Genomic DNA, 19,654 nt, shown 5'->3' on the forward strand with positions numbered 1-19,654 from the left:
TGGCTTTTTAAATTTTATTTATTTATATTTGGCTGCGTTGGGTCTTCGTTGCTGCGCGCAGGTTTTCTCTAGTTGCGGTGAGCGGGGGCTACTCTTCGTTGCGGTGCAAGGGCTTCTCACTGGGTGGCTTCTCTTGTTGTAGAGCACACCCTGCTTGACCTATCACCCCAGAGCCTGACATAGAGAAAGAGACAGTGAGTATTTGGTAAATGAGTGAATGAAGGTGGAACTAATCCCAAAGAAGGTGATTTCCTAAGACCTTTCTCCAACAGGTGCAACCAGTTCCCCTTTCAGCAGCCTCCTGGACAGGGAACCTAGTGTGAGGAGTAGCGGGTACAAAGCCCAATGTTTGTTGGCTTTTTAAATTTTATTTATTTATATTTGGCTGCGTTGGGTCTTCGTTGCTGCGCGCAGGTTTTCTCTAGTTGCGGCGAGCGGGGGCTACTCTTCGTTGCGGTGCAAGGGCTTCTCACTGGGTGGCTTCTCTTGTTGTAGAGCACGGGCTCCAGGCGCGTGGGCTTCAGTAGTTGTGGCTTGTGGGCTCTAGAGCACAGGCTCAGTAGTTGTGGCGCACGGGCTTAGCTGCTCCGCGGCATGTGGGATCTTCCCGGACCAGGGCTTGAAACTGTGTTCCCTGCACTGGCAGGCGGATTCTTAACCACTTTGCCACCAGGGAAGTCCCCAAAGCCCAATGTTTTCTGAAGCCTGGGGAGGCAGACTGGATGGACATGGGGCTTGAGGTGGGGTCTGGGGGGCCAGAGCTCCTGCAGGGCCGCTAGGAGGTTGCCAGTCTCACGGAGGTCAGTCCTTGGGTCCCCCTTTGCCCGCAGCCGTGGCTCTACTGTGCCATGTGGGAAGGCCTGGCTGAGGGTGAAGATGCACAGGGACTTGTCTGGTACTGGCCCCCTGGTCCAGCCTAAGGAACTGACCCTGGACCATGGGCCTGCGCCGCCAGCCCCTCAGACCCCCTCAAGGAGACACTCACCTCCGATGTGGGGCTGCACGAGTGTGGCAGGCAAGAGAGAAAGGTGAGGGGCCTCGGCATTAGAAGCCAGAAAATCACATCCTGGCCAGAGGCTGGACCGGACTCCCATGATGATCTGTGGGGGCAAAAGGATAGGGTCTTCAACTAGCCCAGGGTCCCAGGGCTCTGGTCAGGGCTCTCCTCTTATGGGCTCAGTAACTTGGACTGACCCTCCCAGCACTGACCTGGGGCTTTCTCTCAGGCAGGCAGGAGGTCAGACAGATGAGGCCTGGGCTCCCCTGCTTGCCTCCACCTCCTTACGAAGCCTTCCTCTCTCCACCTGTGAAGTGTGTGAGGCTGGGACGAGCAGGCACTCACCTGTGGACCTCTGACTCTTCTGCACCAGGTGGGCCTGGAGAACCTGGTCTACATACAGTGCTCCAGAACACTCCACTGGCCACCGACCACCTTTTAATTCTTTGTTACTGGGGACCATCCTACACCTTGTAGGATGTTTAGCAGTATCCCTGGCTTCTGCCCTCTGCCCTCTGGATGTCAGCAGCACTCCCTAGTTGTGACAACTAAGAGTATGTCCAGACATTGCCAAATATCCCCCCGGAAGACAAAATCACCCCCAGTTGAGAACCCCTGGCCTTAACACCTCTAGGACAATGTTGGGTCACAATAATGAGAGTGCGTTACTGATTCTGACTTTAACGGGAATACGTCTAGTATTAAAATATACGCTAGTGGGACTTCCCTGGTGGTCCAGTGGCTAAGACTTCCTAATGCAGGGGGCCTGGGTTCGGTCCCCGATCAGGGAACTAGATCCCACATGCTGCAACTAAAGATCCCGCAAGTGGCAAGGAAGATCCCATTGTGCCACAACTAAGACCTGGCGCAGCTAAATAAATAAAATATTAAAAATATATATATATATACACTAGTATCTGTATACTCCTGTCCAGGGCTAGTACACAAGTATACTCTATCAAAGTTTAATTTGCAAAAATGAAAAACATGACTTTCATACAAGTGAAGGAATGCATGTCAAATATTTTATTCAATTAATGAGGGAACAGTAAGATGGTCAAGCTAACTCGAAGAACACTCTGAGGAGTATTTCTAGTGCACTGGCAAAGGCATTTTGAAGTGTGTGCTAACTTAGAGACAAAATCTGATAATTTCCCATGGGGCAATAAAACTGTAATCTTTGGGGTTAACTTTTCTATTGGACAGAAATCTGTGGGTTAACATAATTTCTCAGGTACATTTTCCTACATGAGTGGTTTTCAAAGTGTAGTCCCCAAACTGGAAATCTCAGCACACCTGGGAACTTGTTGGAAATGCAGATTTTCAAGTCCCATCTGAGACCTATTTAATTTAAAACTCTGGGGGTGGGGCCCAACACTGTTTTAACAAGCCCAGCAGATGATCCTGATACACTGTAAAGTCTGAGAACCACTACCCTAAATAGGCAAATAATCTTTATTTGTGAAACAAATCTGTGAGACAGTGCTCCAGTAGGACATTAAAAGGACATGCCACCCACCTTTTTGCCTTATTTCCAATTTTAAATAATCTGTCTTTTTGATGTTTGCTGTTTTGTTTTTCAAATACTCTATCAACTTAAGGCAGTTTTCATCTATTACTAATTTTTTTTTCTTTTTAATTAAAAAAAATGGTTTCCCAAATTTATCAGTTCTTTAACCTACTGAGATGATGAAATACAAATGGAACTATTCTTATACTCTTAAAATAAAAATTTTTATTGATATGGTGTATTGTAACACACTCTTGACTTCAACATGCTGACGTTTATGATTTTTAAAAAGCTCTTTAGCAGGAATTAGCTTTCCATATCTTTCTATTTAGGGAGCAGTTTAATTGCCATAGGCTCTATCTGTACTTTGAAAGCTTGAAAGCCTGCAACAATAAAACAAGCGGGGCCTAGTGTATGGGTGAGGGGCATGGAATTGAAGACAGATCTTAAACTGTTCAATTTCTTCTTTGGTTATTAGTCTATTCTCTAGTGTATTTTTGTTGCTATTTTGTTTTTTTTTGTTTGTTTTTCCCTCTTCAAGTGAACATGGGCAACTTAAGTTTTCCTAGACTAGCCATTAGCTCAAACTCACAAGTAAGCAGACTAATGCAATTTAAAGCAACCTATTTTTCTCCCATTAGGTTGGGAAAAATTAAGATAAACATCTGATGTTGGTGAAGCTGCAAAACAGTTCTCCTGAGGGTATCAACTGTTACAGGCCTTTTTGCTAGGCACCTTAAGGGATTCATCAAAATGAAATAAAATACCTAGGCACTTGAAGGAGATATCTGGGGTACTGGTAATGTTTCCTTATTTGGGTGCTGGTTACATGGGGTATAAAGTTTATGAAAATTCCTTAAGGGGCTTCCTTGGTGGTGCAGTGGTTAAGAATCCACCTGCCAATGCAGGGGACACGGGTTCCAGCCCTGGTCTGGGAAGATCCCACATGCCGCAGAGCAACTAAGCCCGTGCGCCACAACTACTGAGCCTGCGCTCTAGAGCCTGCAAGCCACAACTACTGAGCCCACGAGGCACAACTACTGAAGCCCGCGTGCCTAGAGCCTATGCTCTGGAGCAAGAGAAGCCACCGCAATGAGAAGCCCGCGCACCACAACAAAGAGTAGACCCTACTCGCCGCAACTAGAGAAAGCCCGCGCACAGCAACGGAAGACTCAACGCAGCCAATAAATAAATTAATTAATAAAAAAAAGAAAATTCATTAAGCTCTGTGTTTACACTACGTACAATTTCCTGTATGTGCATTCTATTCCAATAAATTTTTAAAATATGTCTTTTGCCACAGCCCACAGCTGTATGTAGTGGCATTGCTTACTGACGCAAAACATGGAGACGACCTGAATACCCCGGCAGAACGGAAGGCTCTCGCTCCCTTAAGGCGAACAAATTAAACGGATTCCAGTCCCTCTTCCTACTGCTTTGGTTCTGTTCTCAGTTAACCTGGGGGTTGGCGCTGGTCCTTTCCAGGGAAAGGTTCTGGGGACTGAGAAAGGGACCCGGTATTCCGCCCCAGCAGCTCGGAACTGGGCGACTTGCTCCCGCCCCGATCCGAGGAGGCCGCCCCAGCGTCACGTGACCTCCACATCACCTGACCCGGCGCGACAGGAAGGTGGAAGTCTTGGGCGCGGGCTTCCTGGCGCGATGGTGAGGGATGAGGGGTGATGCCAGGCAGTGGTTGCTGGGGGCGGGCAGAGTAAGAGACCCCAAATCTCACTGCCGCGGCTGCGGGCAGGGTGGGGCGCCGGGTGCGAGGAGATGGGAAGTCTGCCGGGCCCCTCAGCAGACACTTGGGTGCAGTCGTGAGGGCCGAGGCTCTGGTAGAAAAAAGCCTCCCTTCACCCTCCTCCCTGCAGGATGGGTAGGGCAGGGCGGGCCGGCAGGCTAGGAGTGCCTTGACGGGAAGGAAGGACCCGCGCACCCCCGGGACACGAGCTGGGGCTTGTCCCTCCAGGCCTTCCTCTGCCCCAACAGGCCCTCCCAAAGGTGCCTACTTCCCAGTGCTCCTGTGGGACCTGGAGAAAAACTTGCTTACAATTAAGCTCAGTCTTCTGCACTGTTAGGAAGGCCCTTCGCTCTTCCCAGAGCCAGAAAGGAGTAGATTTGGGGTTGGGATTTCCCAACTCATACATCCATTCATTCCTTCAACAGATTGTGAGTGCCTGCTGTATACCATGCACTGTGCCAGGCACTGAGACTTTGGCTGCAGGAGGGAAGGGCCAAGTTGGAAGCTTGGATGGGCAGTCATAGTTAAGACTTGAGGGGAAGGGGACAAACTCACCTTGTGCATAGTGTCAGGGAGGCGACCCAAGGATGACATCATATGAGGGCCTGGGAGCAGGGAAGAAAGCTAGCTGGGTGCAGTGCAGTTTGCGTACCAGGGGTTAGGAGGTGTGGAGCGGGGCTGGTGGGAGGCTGTATCTTCAGACAGGGAACAGCATTCAAAGACTTCAGGTGAGAGAGAGCATGGCTCCCTAGGAATGAATGCATTTCATCACCTGGAAGAGTAGAAACTGCAGGCTAGTGAAAGACAAAGCTCGACAGGTAAGCATAGACCAAAGCTTGCTGGGTCTTGAGAGCCACATGGAGGAGTTTGGACTTTAAGAAGAGGGTGCTGGGAAGCTAGGAAGAGCCTTTCAGCTGACTTGTGGAGGGAGCAAGAGGGGAACAGAGAGCCCAGCCTGGGGCAGCAGGCCCCGCAGGAGATGGTAGTCACTTGAGTTAGGGTGGAGAGAGTGGAGATAGAAGTGGGGGAAATCAGCAGGGCTCAGGGACTAAATGCATGAGGGGAAAAGGAGAGGGAGGGGTCTGGGCTTGGTTCCCAGGTGGTGGTGCTCACTGGGGTGGGAGCAGGTTTCAGCTGGAAGAGAACCAGTTACTTTGATACGTGCTGAGTGAGGCGTCTGAGCTGCCAGGTGCAGCTGGCTAGGAGACGGTCTAGATTTAAGTGTCTGGAGCTCCGAAGAGAATCTACAGTGGCAGTCATAAATTTGGGAGTCATCAGCACAAAGATGATCATTGAACCCTGAAATGTGTAACTGTCTCAGCCAAAATATGAATTGGAAAGAGAGGACCTAGGACAGAACCTAGAGAAAAGCCAGCATTTTAAGAAAGTGCACAAGGAACACGTGCTTATGGTAAAAAAGTAAATAATATAGAGATGGTAGAAGTCAGAAAAAATGCAGAGATGGTAGAAGACTTCTGTGGATAGAAGTCAGGGACCCATGAAGTTAGGAAAAATATTACCTCTCAATTTTGGCTAACTTCAAACTGAAATTTAGTATTTTATTCAATTATGAGTGTTGGCAACAAACCCCAGTATGATTAGCAGCACCTCTGACTGTCACTAATAGAAATCAGATATTTTCATATCACATTACAGCTGTTGGCATTGTTTACATATTGTTTATGCTCATTTCTAAATTACTGTCATTATTTGACATGAAACACATGTCACATCACCAATTTGTTTTGAATACTTTGATAACTTTTTTTTTTTTTTTTTTTTGGCCACACGACGCGGCTTGCAGGATCTACGTCCCCTGACCAGGGATTGAACCCAGGGCCATGGCAGTGGGAGCCCAGAATCCTAACCACTAGGCCACCAGGGAACTCCCTATTTTGATAACTTTTAATTCGTTTCTTTTACTATGGAGTTTTTCCTATGTATTTTAAAAAATATTTATTTATTTATTTGGCTGAGTCGGGTCCTCGTTGCGGCATGTGGGATCTTCCGTTGCGGCGCTTCTTGCAGTGCGCGGGCTTCTCTCTAGTTGTGGCGTGCGGGTTTTCTCTTCTCTAGTTGTGGCGTGGCCTCCAGAGCGCGTGGGCTCTGTAGTTTGTGACACACGGGCTCTTTACTTGCGGCACGTGGGCTTAGTTGCCCCGCAGCATGTGGGATCTTAGTTCCCTGACCAGGGATTGAACCTGCATCCCTTGCATTGGAAGGCAGATTCTTTACCACTGGACCACCAGGGAAGTCCCTCCTGTGTATTTTATACATCTAAAAACATCATTTTGGGAAAAGCCTATAGACTTCACCAGATGCCTGATGAGTCCATGCCACAAAATGGGTAAAAACTCCTGAAGTAGGAGAAGAAGTACAAGGCTGTCCTTAACACTCCAATCACCTCACCGGCAGTCCCAGTCCCCTGCCCCAGAATAATGACAGTAGGCAGTCTGCAGGGATCACCATTTGGGGGCTGGGGAAAGGAGGGTGAGCCAGACAATGAGACAGAGGCCAGGCCATAGGGAGAAATCCAGAAGAGTATGTGGCTTCAAGAAGAAGGATGGGTTTGTGTCAGATGCTGCTGAGGAGTTAAGGAAGAGAAAGACTAGATTTAGTGAAGAAGGTCATTTGTGACCATGGCTAGAGAACTTCATTGGAGGCCCATGTAGAAGCCCCAGTGCAGTGGGGTCAGGTGTGATCGGGGGGATGACAGGTGAAAAGGAGGATTGGAGGTTGAAGGGTCATGGAGCAGGTCTGAAGTGACTGATAAGGTGAACGATGGGGCCAAGTAGAGGACATGGGATTATGGGGCTGCACTGAGGGCCCAGCAGAATCAGGAGAACGTGGACTGACCGTGTACCCAGTTTGCGGGTTTTGTTCCCATCACCTGTAAGCAGCCCAGATAGAGGCGTGGGAAGAGGAACATGTATATTGCTGTGCGTTAGAGCTTTGCCACAGAAACAGGACAAAGGACAGTTGATCGGGGGGTGGAGGATATTGTCAAGATGTGGTTGACCAGGTGGGTTTGCATCCTAACAGAGGAGATGGACCTTGAATAAGTAATAAAACATGATATATTCTGTGATAAATGCCATGGAGATCAAGAAGGAAAGATAAACAGCTAAAGCATGATGGTGAAGAGCTGTTTTGTTTTTTTTTAACAGCTTCCTTGAGATAAAATCGACATAAAACAAACCATGTGTGTGTAAATATATGGTTCAATAAGTTTTGATGCGTATATGCTCATGAAAACATTACCATGATCAAGATAATGAATACATCCACTGACCCCCCAAATTTCCTTGTGTGAGGGGCTATTTAAGAAAGCATAGTCGGCGGCTTCCCTGGTGGCGCAGTGGTTGAGAGTCCGCCTGCCGATGCAGGGGACGCGGGTTCGTGCCCCGGTCCGGGAGGATCCCGCGTGCCGCGGAGCGGCTGGGCCCGTGAGCCATGGCCGCTGGGCCTGCGCGTCCGGAGCTTGTGCTCCACAGCGGGAGAGGCCACAACGGTGAGAGGCCCGCTTAACCGCAAAAAAAAAAAAAAAAAAAAAACAACAAAACATAGAGAAAGTCCATCAGAAGAGGTGTCATTTGAGCAGAGACCTGAGTGAAGTGAGAGAGCAAGCCACGTTTAATTTGCAACAGGAGCAGCAGGGAGGCCAGTATGGCCTGAGCTGGGGAGGGAAAGGAGGAGAAGGTGAGATGGTCACCGGCACCCTGAGGCCAGGTACTTTGTTGTGTTCCATGCTGTACCCCCAGCGCTTAGAGTGGGCTCTCCCATGGAGAAGGTGCCCAGTCATGTCTGCTGAGCACATGAATGCCTGGGACAGCCATGAGAACAAGGTTTGGTGGCGGGGTGAGTCAGGGAGAGGGTTCTCCAAACAGCCTGGTAGTAGGGGAGAACAAGTGGGCCAGAGGGCACGCATCTTGGACAGGGAGCAGGGACCCTGAGGAGCGGTAGCGTGGGAGACACCTGGCCATACGTCAGCCGGCCCTCCAGCCTGACCACCTACCTCACTCCCTTGCAGAGGTTCCGGTTCTGTGGTGACCTGGACTGTCCTGACTGGGTCCTGGCAGAGATCAGCACGCTGGCCAAAATTGTTGAGTGCATGGGGTCTTGGGGGTGGGGGCAGAGAGGGATTGCGGCTGGGGGCTCTGAGGGTGGAGGGTGGTGAGGGCACTCTTGAGCTGGGGCCTCAGCGCTCTCGGTCTATCCAGACATGCTGTGTGACTGATCATGTATGTGGCCAGCCCTCTCTGAGCCAGCCCACCAGCATGGAGGGGTGAGGTGGGTCAGTCTGGCTGATGTAAGGCCTTCCCCTCCAGTCCTCCGTGAAGCTGAGGCTGCTGTGTAGCCAGGTGCTGAAGGACCTTCTGGGACAGGGGATTGATGTAAGTGCAGGGCCCCGCACCCCACTGTCCCATGACCCTGTGACCCCCACTGCCCTGAAAATGCACCAGACCCAGGGAGACGGGTGATCAGCTCCCACCCTTCCTGGATACCGCGTGTCCTTTTACCACAGGATCCAGGCCAGGGGTTGGGGGCTGGTGAGCAGGGGTCCGGCACCCCTTGAGGGCCTCCTTTCTCCACAGTATGAGAAGATCCTGAAGCTCACCGCTGATGCCAGGTTTGGTGAGTACCTCACTGGGCCCGCAGACCTTTGGGCAAACCCGGGTACTCAGCCTGGGGTCTGGCACAGAGGCCCCTCCTCCCAACAGCCCACTCTGACCCACCTGCCTCAGCAGAGGAGCATGAGGGAAGAAAGACATTGCCAGCCCTGTAGGGTCCTCTGCCTGCTCCCAGTGGGGCAGTAGCGGTGCTTATGGCTCAAGGAGGCCTGGGGGCTCTGAGCTGAAGATAGTGGGGTCACAAGGAGGTGGCTGGGGCCACAGTGACACCCCCCACTCCACCCATGGCTCCCCCCAGAGTCGGGTGATGTGAAGGCCACAGTGGCAGTGCTGAGTTTCATCCTCTCCAGTGCGGCCAAGCACAGCGTGGATGGCGAGTCCTTGTCCAGTGAACTGCAGCAGCTGGGGCTGCCCAAAGGTACGGGGACGAGGGCAGGCAGGTGGGTAACCTGTGGGCCAAGGGGTGCCAGGCAAAGGTCAGGCTGTGTGACCCTGAGATGCACCTTGCCCTCTCTGGGCCAGGAGCCTGAGACCTGCCCTTTTGAGTGGCCTAAGCCCCAGCACCCACCTGCTAGCTCAGGGGACCTCCCTTCGGCCCCCAGAGCATGCAGCCAGCCTGTGTCGCTGTTATGAGGAGAAGCAAAGCTCCCTGCAGGAGCACCTGCGGGCCTGCAGCTTGCGAGGTGAGTGTGGGGTGCCCGGGTGGGGGCTGGGCTCCATTCTAGAAGGTGCATTTGGCTTGGGAGGTGTTTGTCCTCAGAAGGGAGACTTAACCACATCACATGTCGAGCAGTCACAGAGCTGGGATTCCTGACACCAGCCCCGGTTTCTTTCCTCTGAGATCTGCTGTGGGTAATCTGAGCTCCTGGATCAGAGGGATGAGAGCTTCTCAAAGGCCACATAGCCCTGAAGGGTTCAGGGTTGAACCAGGGTATGGGCTAGGGCTGCCTGGCTCCCCTGCCTGTGACCCTGAGCCCCTTTCGGTCTTGCAGTGAATAGGCTGACACGCGTGGGCTGGCGGGTGGACTACACCCTGAGTTCTAGCCTGCTGCAGTCCGTGGAAGAGCCCATGGTGCACCTGCGGCTGGAGGTGGCAGCTGCCTCGGGTGCCCCGGCCCAGCCTGTTACCATGTCCCTCTCAGCAGACAAGTTCCAGGTCCTCCTGGCAGGTGAGGCTCAGCTGTACCTGGAGGGTAAGGGGCCCTCCCAGATCCTGCCTAACTGCCGCCTGCCCACCTACCTCTTCCCCCTGCAGAACTGAAGCAGGCCCAGACCCTGATGAGCTCCCTGGGCTGAGAAGAAGAGCTCATGGGGCCCATGTGGAGCTGCCCTCTGAACTTCTCTTCAGGGGGTGCCCCAGCTCCAGGACCCTAGGGGCCTGGCCTCCTGGATGTCTGGCTTCCTAGGTTACCACCTGCGAATTCAGCCTAGGGATCCTGAACACTCTTGCAGCATTGTCTTCCCTCCCCTATGTAAGGCACATGTCAGTGGTTTTCATGAGAAGAAAGAATAAACAGAAGTGTAAGAAGTGTAAAGAAGTGTGTGCATGGATTTCTTTTGGGTTCAGATCAGAGGTTTTCATGAGAGAGACCAAGTGACATACTGACCTCCCTGACCTATTGCACGTTTTCTTTTTTCTTTTCTCAGCTGCTGATTGAGGCAGGTCAGGGTTGAGGCAGAACGAGAGCCAAAATGAAACAGCTTGTCTGTAGACAGGAAAATCAGGGTTCTAGCTCCCAGTCCTATGATGCCCTTGGCTCTGCCCTCTCTGTGCTGGCCCTGTCCTTAGGCTGGCAGCAAGTGGGTGGCCCCAACACCAGATACCCCAGGTAGAGAAAGGAGAGAGCCCTTGCCTCTCTGTCATCTTCTTTAGGAAGAGAGAAGGCCCATGCCTGAATCACTCACTGGCAAGTGGAATGGGATAATGGGCTGAACGTTTGAGATGCACCCATTCCCCACCCCCTGCCAAATTCATAGGTCTAAGCCCCAACTCCCAGTGAGTTGGTTTTAGGAGGTGGGGCTTTGGGGAATAATTAGGTTCAGATGAAGTCATGAGAGTGGGACCCTTGTGATGATTAGCGCTCTTATAAGAAAAGGAAGACAGACTCTCTGTACCATGGAAAGCATGTACCATGGAAAGGCCATATGAGAACATAGCGAGAAGACAGCTGTCTAACAAGGCGGGAGAGAGCCCGAACTGATTCTGACTCTAACTTGGACTTCCCAGCCTCTGGAACTATGAGAAATAAATGTCTGGTTTTTTGGGTTTTTTTTAAAAAATTATTTATTTATTTATTTATTGGCTGCGTTGGGTCTTCGTTGCTGTGCGTTGGGTCTTCGTTGCTGTGCGCAGGCTTTCTCTAGTTGCGGCGAGCAAGGGCTACTCTTTGTTGCGGTGCACAGGTTTCTCATTACAGTGGCTTCTCTTGTTTCGGAGCACAGGCTCCAGGGCACGCAGGCTCAGTAGTTGTGGCTTGTGAGCTCTAGAGCTCAGGCTCAGTAGTTGTAGCACATGGGCTTTGTTGCTCCACGGCATGTGGGATCTTCCTGGACCAGGGCTCAAACCCATGTCCCCTGCACTGGCAGGCGGATTCTTAACCACTGCACCACCAGGGAAGTCCCTAAATGTCTGTTTTTTAAAGCTACCCAGTCCATGGTGTTTTGTTATAGCAGCCTGAACAGACTAAGACAAATGGCCTCCCAGGACTGGCTTAGGCCAACTAGGGTCCCTTGTAGAACAGACTGATTCCAGGTGTGGGGCAGGGAGAATACAAGGTAAGCCTAGAACATCTCGGGGTCCAAGGAAGCTATCAAAGAATAATAAGTAATGTCAACAGGAGCCAGCTCATCCCACTGGCTAAAGATGGGACAATTTAAGCATCAAAGATATAAGGACTCACTCCCCTCCTGGCTTCTGCTTCTGGAGAAATGGAGCAGATGGGCTTTTCTCTATTCCTTCCACAAAGTTCAGCTAAAAACCTTAGATGTTATATATAAAACAAACATAAGACTATGAAAGGTGACAAGAAGAAGGCAGACTGGCTAGACCTCAAGACCTGAAGAACAACACAGCAGAGAATTCCTTAGATTTTCTTTTTGCTTCATGTATCCCAAGCTGGGTGCTGGAGAAGCCATCCACCTAGAAACAACACACAGACAAAGGAAGGCCCAACAAAAGCCTACTCTCTAGGCAAAGGACCGGGAAAAGGACAGTCCAGCAGGACAGAAAAAGTTACAGATAGTAACGGCTGTACTCCAGCCACACCCTGCAGAACTGCAGCCCCTCTTCGACCCCTGACTGCAAAGGCTGAGTGGAAGCCTAGACTCCCACCCCATCCAGCAATAAGGAGGTGGCATACCCCTTTCCCCACTGGTACTGTGTCAGAGGAGGCCTGCTAAAAGAGAAGATTTAAATAAGATGCAATCTCATGATACCCAAAATGTCTAGGATTCAATTTAAAAAATCATTGTACCAAGAACCAAGAAAATCTCAACTTGAATGAAAAACGACAACAAATGCCAACACCAAAATGACTCAGCTGTTAGAATTCTATGCTAAGGATTTTAAAACAGCTATCATAAAAATGCCTCAAGTCTCAGCAGAGAAATAGAAGATATAAAGAACCAGATAAAAATTTTAGAACTGAAAACTACAATAACCCAAGTAAAAATCTTAATGGGTAGACTTAACAACAGAAGAAAGAATCAGTGGGTTTGAAGATAAATCAATAGAAATTACCCAGCCTGAACAACAGAGAGAAAATAGTTTGGAAAACAAACAACAACAACAACAAAACAATAAAACAGAGTCTCAGGGACCTGTAGGACTATAACAAAAGATCTAGTATTTGTGTTGTCAGAGTCCCAGAAGGTGAGGAGAAAGAAGGTAGGACAGAAAAAGTATTCAAAGAAATAATGGCTGAAATTTTCCAAAATATGGCAAAAGACACAAACCTACAGAGTCAAGAAACTGAATGAACTCCACACAGGTTGAACCCAAAGAAATCTATGTCAAGATACGTCATAATCAAACTTCTGAGAACTAAAGAAAAAAAAATTGAAAGCAGCAAGAGAGTGATGACACCTTACATATAGGGGGGAAACAATGCGAATGACTGAATATCTCATCAGAAACCACAAAGGCCAGAAACAAAAAGTGCAACACGTTTCGGGCCCTAAAAGAAAAGAAGTGTCAACCCAGAATTTTATATTCAGCGAAAATCACCTCAACAGTAAAGGGGGGGTAAAAGAATGAAATTAGAACATTTTTCTCACACCATGTACAAAAATAAACTCAAAATGGATTAAAGACCTAAATGTTAAGACTGGATACCATAAAACTTGAAGAAAAGGTAGGCAGTACACTCTGACATAAATTGTAGCAATATTTTTTTGATCTGTCTCCTAAGGCAAAGGAAACAAAAGCAAAATTAAACAAATTGCACCTAATTAAACTTAAAAGCTTTGGCACAGCAAAGGAAACCACTGACAAAATGAATAGACAATCTACAGAATGGGAGAAAATATTTGCAAATGATATGACCGATAAGGGGTTAATATTCAAAATACATAAATAGCTCATATAATTCAATATCAAAAAAACAAGCAACCTGATTAAAAAATGGGCAGAAGACCTGAAAAGACATTTTTCCAAAGAAGACATAGAGATGGCCAACAGGCACATGAAAAGATGCCCAGCATCACCAATTATTAGAGAAATGCAAATCACAACCACAATGAGATATCACCTCACACCTGTCAGAATGGCTATCATCAAAAAGACCACAAATAACAAATGTTGGCAAGGATGTGGAGAAGGGGAACCCTTGTACATTGTTGGTCTGAATGTAAATTGGTGTAGCCACTGTGAAAGCAGTACGGAGGTTCCTCAAAAAACTAGCAATAGAACTACAATGTAATCCAGCATTCCTACTTCTGGGTATTTATCTGAAGAAAACAAAGACACTAATTCAAAACATACATGCACCCCAATGTTCATAGTGTGTGTGTGTGTGTGTGTGTGTGTGTATATATAGATATATATATGATATCACTCAGCCATAAGAAATAATGAAATTTTGCTATTTACAAAAACATGGATGGACCTGGAGGGTATTATGCTTAGTGAAATAAGTTAGAGAAAGACAACTAGTGTATGATATCATTTATGTGTGAAATCTAATAAATGAAATGAATGAATATAACAAAACAAATAGACTCACAGATATAGAGAACAAACTAGTGGTTACCAGTGGGGAGACAGAAGCGGGGGGCAAGATAGGAATAGGGAATTAAGAGGTACAAACTACTATGTGTAAAATAAATAAGCTTCAAGGACATATGTACAGCACAGGGTATATAGTCAACGTTTGATAATAACTTTAAATGGAGTATAATTATAAAAATATTGGATCACTATGTTGTACACCTGAAACTAATATAGTATTGTAAATCAACTATACTTCAATTTGAAAAATGACAAAATTGTAAGGCATTTTTAAAAAGAGTAAAGGGGGAAATCAAGACATTCACAGATGAAGGATAACTAATTTGTCACCAGCAGACCTAATCTAAAAATAAAAAGGCTAAAAGGAAACCATAAACAAAACAAAAAGACAACCCACAGCACGGGAGAAAATATTTGCAAACGATGTGACCGACAAGGAATTAATCTCCAAAATATACAAACAACTCATGCAGCTCAATATCAAAAAAACAAACAGGGCTTTCCTGGTGTCACAGTGGTTGGGAGTCCACCTGCCAATGCAGGGGACACGGGTTCAAGCCCTGGTCCGGGAAGATCCCACATGCCGTGGAGCAACTGGGCCCATGCGCCACAACTACTGAGCCTGTGCTCTAGAGCCTGCAAGCCACAACTACTGAGCCCACGTGCCACAACTACTGAAGCCTGCGCACCTGGAGCCTGTGCTCCGCAACAAGAGAAGCCACTGCAACGAGGACCCGGCGCACCACAGTGAAGAGTAGCCCCCGCTCGCCACAACTAGAGAAAGCCTGTGCGCAGCAACGAAGACCCAACGCAGCCAAAAAAATAAAATAATAAAATAAATAAATATATATAAAAATAAATTGTTAAAAAAACAAACAAACAACCCAATGAAAAAATGGGCAGAAGATCTAAAATAGACATTTTTCCAAAGAAGACATACAGATGGCCAAAAAGCACATGAAAAGCGATGCTCAACATCGCTAATTATTAGAGAAATGCAAACCAAAAGTACAGTGAGGTATCACTTCACACTATTTAGAATGGCCATCATCAAAAAGTCTACAAACAATAAATGCTGGAGAGGGTGTGGAGAAAAGGGAATCTTCCTACACTGTTGGTGGGAATGTAAATTGGTACAGCCACTATGGAGAACAGTATGGAGGTTCCTTAAAAAATTTAAAACAGAGCTATCATATGATCCAGCAATCCCATTCCTAGGCACATATCCAGAAAAAACCATGATTCAAAAAGATACATGCACCTCAGTGTTCATTGCAACACTATTTACAATAGCCAGGTCATGGAAACAACCTAAATGTCCATCAATGGATAAAGAAGATGCGGTACCTATATACCGTGGAATATTACTCACCCATAAAAAAGAATGAAATAATGCCATTTGTAGCAACATGGATCGACCTAGAGATTATCATACTAAGTGAAGTAAGTCAGACAAAGAAAGACAAGTGTCATATGATATTACTTATATGTGGAATCTAAAATATGATACAAATGAACTTATTTACAAAACAAACTTATGGTTACCAAAGGGGAAAGGTGGCGGGGAGGGATAAACTGGGAGGTCAGGATTAACGTATACACGCTACTATTTATAAAATAGATGATCAACAAGGACCTACTGTATAGCACAGGGAAGTCTACTCAATACTCTGTAATAACCTATATGGGAAAGGAATCTGAAAAATAATAGATATATGTATATGTATAACTGAATCACTTTGCTGTACACCTGAAGCTAACACAACATTGTAAATCAACTATACTCCAATATAAAATAAAAATTTTTTAAAAAAAGGCTAAAGGAGGATCTCTAAACAGAAAGGAAATGATAGAAGAAGAAATATTGAAACATCAGGAAGGAAGAACAATGGAAAGACTAAAAACATGGATGCAGTAGACTTTCCTTCTCTTGAGTATTTTGAAATATGTTTGACAGTTGAAGCAAAACAAAATACTGTTAGATGTGGTTCTCAATGTATGTAGAATAGATATTTAAGGTTATTATAAACAAGGGAGGGTAAAGGGAAGTAAGGTTTCTTTATACTTTACTCAAATTGATAAAATGTCGACACCAGTGAACTGTGACGAGTACACACATGTGTATAGTGTAATACCTACAGCAACCACTTCAAAGGGTATGCAATATAACACACTCAAAAACAATATAGGTAAGTCAAACTGGAATTCTAAAAGATGTTCAAGTAGCCCACAGGAGGGCAAGAAAAAGAAGACAAAATGAAACACAGGGAATAAACAAAGCACAAATAAAGTGGCAGACAAAAAAGTCACAAAGAAATTTCCAAGTCTCATCAAATGTATATGAACTTGGTTTCCTAGGTAGCATTCCCTCTTCTGTGTTGTCACAGAATCCCATAGAATCTCCTCTCATTGCTATTGTAGCACTGCATTAATTTTGTATTTACTACCCGCCTTTTACCAGCCATTTATAAGGATGGGAATTGTATATCCCTGTTTGTATAGCCCCAAAGACTAATATAGTACTCTTTCAACAAGTGGGGGTAAAAGATAAAGATTGCAACAAATTTAAAGATATTAAATGTGGAAAAAAATCTGAGTCCATAAAAGATAACCCCCCCAAATCAATTCTAATTTGTCACCATTGGATATTACTGCACCAAATTCTTAGTCTAAAAATTGATAATTAAAGAGAAGGGTTTCAGAATTTATCCTGTCTTTTTAGTATTTCAGAATACCCAAATAACCCTAGTCAATGAAGTAAATCTCTTCTTTACAGAAGAATTCCAGCTAATGTAGAAGGAATGACAGAATCAGAAAATCACCATTTTGTAACTCCCAATTAAATACTTGATTGAGGCAAGGATCACCAGTGATGATAAAGCCGTTAGGTGAAAGGTTGATGTGATGTGAAACTGGGTATTTGCGTGGTGCTAAAGAATCACCACATGTAAACAACCCAATGTCCCTCACCTGGTAAGTGGATAAACACGCTGGTACATCTACACGGTGGAATACTACTCGGCAATAAAAAGGAATGAACTGATTGATAAGCATAACAACGTGGATGGTTCTCAAATGCATTATGCTATGAGGAAGAAAGCAGACGCACAAGGCTACGTGCTGAAGATTCCATGTACAGGCATACCTCGGAGTTAACTGCAGGTTTGGTTCCAGAACACTGCAGTAAATCAAGTATGGCAATAAGGTGAGTCACATGAACTTTTTGGTTTCCCAGTGCATAGAAAAGTTTTGTTTACACTATCCTGTAGTCTATTAAGTGTGCAATAGCATTGTGTCTAAAAAAACAATGTACAAACCCTAATTAAAAAATACTTTATTGCTGGGGGTGTGGGCGAGGGATGGACTGGGAGTTTGGGATTGGCAGATGCAAACCATTATATATAGAATGGATAAACAACAAGGTTCTACTGTAGAGCACAGGGAATTATATTCAATATCTTGTAATAAACCATAATGGAAAAGAATATGAAAAAGAATATATATATAAATGTATAACTGAATCACTTTGCTGTACAGCAGAAATACAACATTGTAAATCAACTATACTTCAATAAAATAAATTTAAAAAATACTTTATTGCTAAAAAATGCTAACCATCATCCGACAATGGAGGATTGCCACAAACCTTCAATTTGTAAAAAAAAAATGCAATATCTGTTAAGTGCAATAAAGTGGAGCGCAATAAATGAGATATGCCTGTGTACGATATTGGCAAAAACTATAGGGGCAGAAAACAGATCAGTGGTTGCCAGCGAGTATGGTGTAAGTGTTGACTAAAGAGGTGCATGGGCAAATTTTAGGGGGGTGATAGAAATGTATTATCTCTTGATTGTGGTGATGATTATGAGTGTATGAATTTGTCAAAACTCACACTCTAGGGACTTCCCTGGCGGTCCAGTGGTTAAGACTCCACTCTTCCAATGCAGGGGGGCACGGGTTCAATCCCGGCTGGGGAACTAAGATCCTGCATGCCATAAGGCACCACCAAAAAAAAAAAAAAAAAAAACCTACCAAAAACAAACAAACCAAAAAACTCACACTCTAAAAAGGATGAATTTTACTGTATGTACATTTTAACTTAATTTAAACAAACAAAAATAGACCAACAAAACAAAGAAATCACCCCATAGATTACTTAGTGGTCACAAGGTGTGAAACATACCTTTACAACACAGAAGTCTGGCTGTCACAGCCTCACCAGTGATCAATTTCAGCCTCACTAAAGTGAGACAACCAGATGTTAGGCGCCTCCTAATGTGATGCAGTTTGGAGTACAGAGCAGCACCTAGGAGACATATGTATTTTCAAGCTTTAGATCTAATTTCTGGTGTGCAGGGAAAACTAGAGATAGAGGAACAAGTTAACGACACCCAAGGAAACATCAGACAAATCCAGAATGTGATGGGGCATCTCAAAGGACAATTGGCTTGGAATCTTCAGAAAGGTCAGTATCATGAAGACCAAAAAAAAAGGAGGTGAGGTGGGTAAGAGGTGGGGAGGGTGGTTCCATCTAGATTAAACTGACTGAAGAGACACAGAATCCTTATTTGGTCTCTGCCTTGAACAAACTAGCTATCAAAGACATTTTGCGGACAATTAGGGAAATCTGAATGTGGGCTATGTATTAGGTAATATTAAGAAGTTATTGTTGGGACTTCCCTAGTGGTGCAGTGGCTAAGCCTCCGAGCTGCAGTCGATCCCTGGTCAGGGAACTAAATCCAGCATGCTGCAACTAGGACCTGGTGCAGCCAAAATAAATAAATAATAAATAAATAAATATTTTTTTAAAAAGTTGTTAACTTTACCAGCTCGATAAAGGCATTGTCTCATTTAAAATACTTCTGTCAAAATAAATGAATAAATAGATTAAGGGAGGAGGAAGGAGAAGTAGTATGAATCCTGGCTGTGGGTCAGGCACCAGTGCCTGCTACACTTAGGATGAAAGGCCAGCTCCTTACAGAGGCCTCCAGAGGTCGGATCGGACCAGACCAGACCTTGCTTGTGTGTCTGTCCTCAACTCTCAGCCACTCCCCCAAGCCACCTTCTTTGAGTGGGTCAATCGCTCGCTTTCCAGCCTCCAAGCCTTTGCATTGGCAGTTCTTTCCGCCTGCCGTAGCGACTCGTCCCCTCTCTTTTCCGGATGGCTCCTTCTGAGGTTTCAGCCTAAATGTCATCGCAGAGACCCTCCTCCACATCGGAAGTAGGTTCTGCTCTCGGCTCCTGCCTTTGGCTGCTTGGCTACACTTCATCACCCGTGGTGATGATGTTTACTTGTTATGTCTGACTAGCGTTGAAACTTAGAGCCAACACCGGGTCCCCAGAGCCTGCATTTATCGCGCACCTGTTCGCGCCCTGCGCACAGCTGCGGGCGCCTCTGCTTCGGGACGGTGCTTCTGCTTCCTGCTGGGAGTGCCGACCCGGTCCCGGACTAGCCGGGTGGCTTCTCAGAGCCACAGAGACAGCTGCAACCCGGGACCTCAGACCTGACGCCGGATCCCGCCGGCGCCGGGCAGCGGGAAGCCAGGTT

At 46.4% G+C, this 19,654-nt stretch overlaps 1 protein-coding gene and 1 long non-coding RNA gene across 5 annotated transcripts; one reads left to right on the top strand and one right to left on the bottom strand.

Moving 5' to 3' along the window:
- Positions 1-359: 359 nt before the first annotated feature.
- LOC114487055 (uncharacterized) lies at positions 360-19,585 on the bottom strand. Its single transcript, XR_003681663.2, has 4 exons — positions 19,469-19,585; positions 18,290-18,412; positions 4,804-5,020; positions 360-1,100 (listed from the first exon to the last, which is right to left on the bottom strand). It is a non-coding gene; the product is annotated as an uncharacterized lncRNA (long non-coding RNA).
- COMMD4 (COMM domain containing 4) lies at positions 4,089-10,414 on the top strand. Of its 4 annotated transcripts, XM_028495073.2 has the most exons (9): positions 4,155-4,169; positions 5,001-5,066; positions 8,279-8,350; positions 8,577-8,642; positions 8,844-8,883; positions 9,178-9,297; positions 9,482-9,562; positions 9,872-10,048; positions 10,135-10,414. In XM_028495073.2, the coding sequence occupies exons 2-9, from the start codon at positions 5,007-5,009 to the stop codon at positions 10,173-10,175; spliced, it is 657 nt and encodes a 218-aa protein (XP_028350874.1). In that variant the 5' UTR covers positions 4,155-4,169; positions 5,001-5,006; the 3' UTR covers positions 10,176-10,414. The 4 variants fall into 4 exon arrangements, with proteins under 4 accessions (XP_007120784.1, XP_028350874.1, XP_054944098.1 ...); XM_007120722.4 differs by lacking the exon at positions 5,001-5,066 and having other exon boundaries at positions 4,089-4,169; XM_055088123.1 differs by lacking the exon at positions 4,155-4,169 and having other exon boundaries at positions 4,910-5,066.
- Positions 19,586-19,654: the final 69 nt, after the last annotated feature.

Source organism: Physeter macrocephalus, chromosome 11 (assembly GCF_002837175.3).
Source record: "Physeter macrocephalus isolate SW-GA chromosome 11, ASM283717v5, whole genome shotgun sequence".
In the NCBI taxonomy this organism is placed as follows: Eukaryota; Metazoa; Chordata; class Mammalia; order Artiodactyla; family Physeteridae; genus Physeter; species Physeter macrocephalus.

Excerpts from the sequence above, each read along its gene's own strand:
- COMMD4 (XM_028495073.2), top strand. The coding sequence starts at position 5,007 with ATGCATTTCATCACCTGGAAGAGTAGAAACTGCAGGCTAGTGAAAGAC. Across the intron at positions 8,884-9,177 it reads CACCGCTGATGCCAGGTTTG|AGTCGGGTGATGTGAAGGCC; the intron begins GTGAGTACCTCA and ends GGCTCCCCCCAG. Across the intron at positions 10,049-10,134 it reads GTTCCAGGTCCTCCTGGCAG|AACTGAAGCAGGCCCAGACC; the intron begins GTGAGGCTCAGC and ends TTCCCCCTGCAG.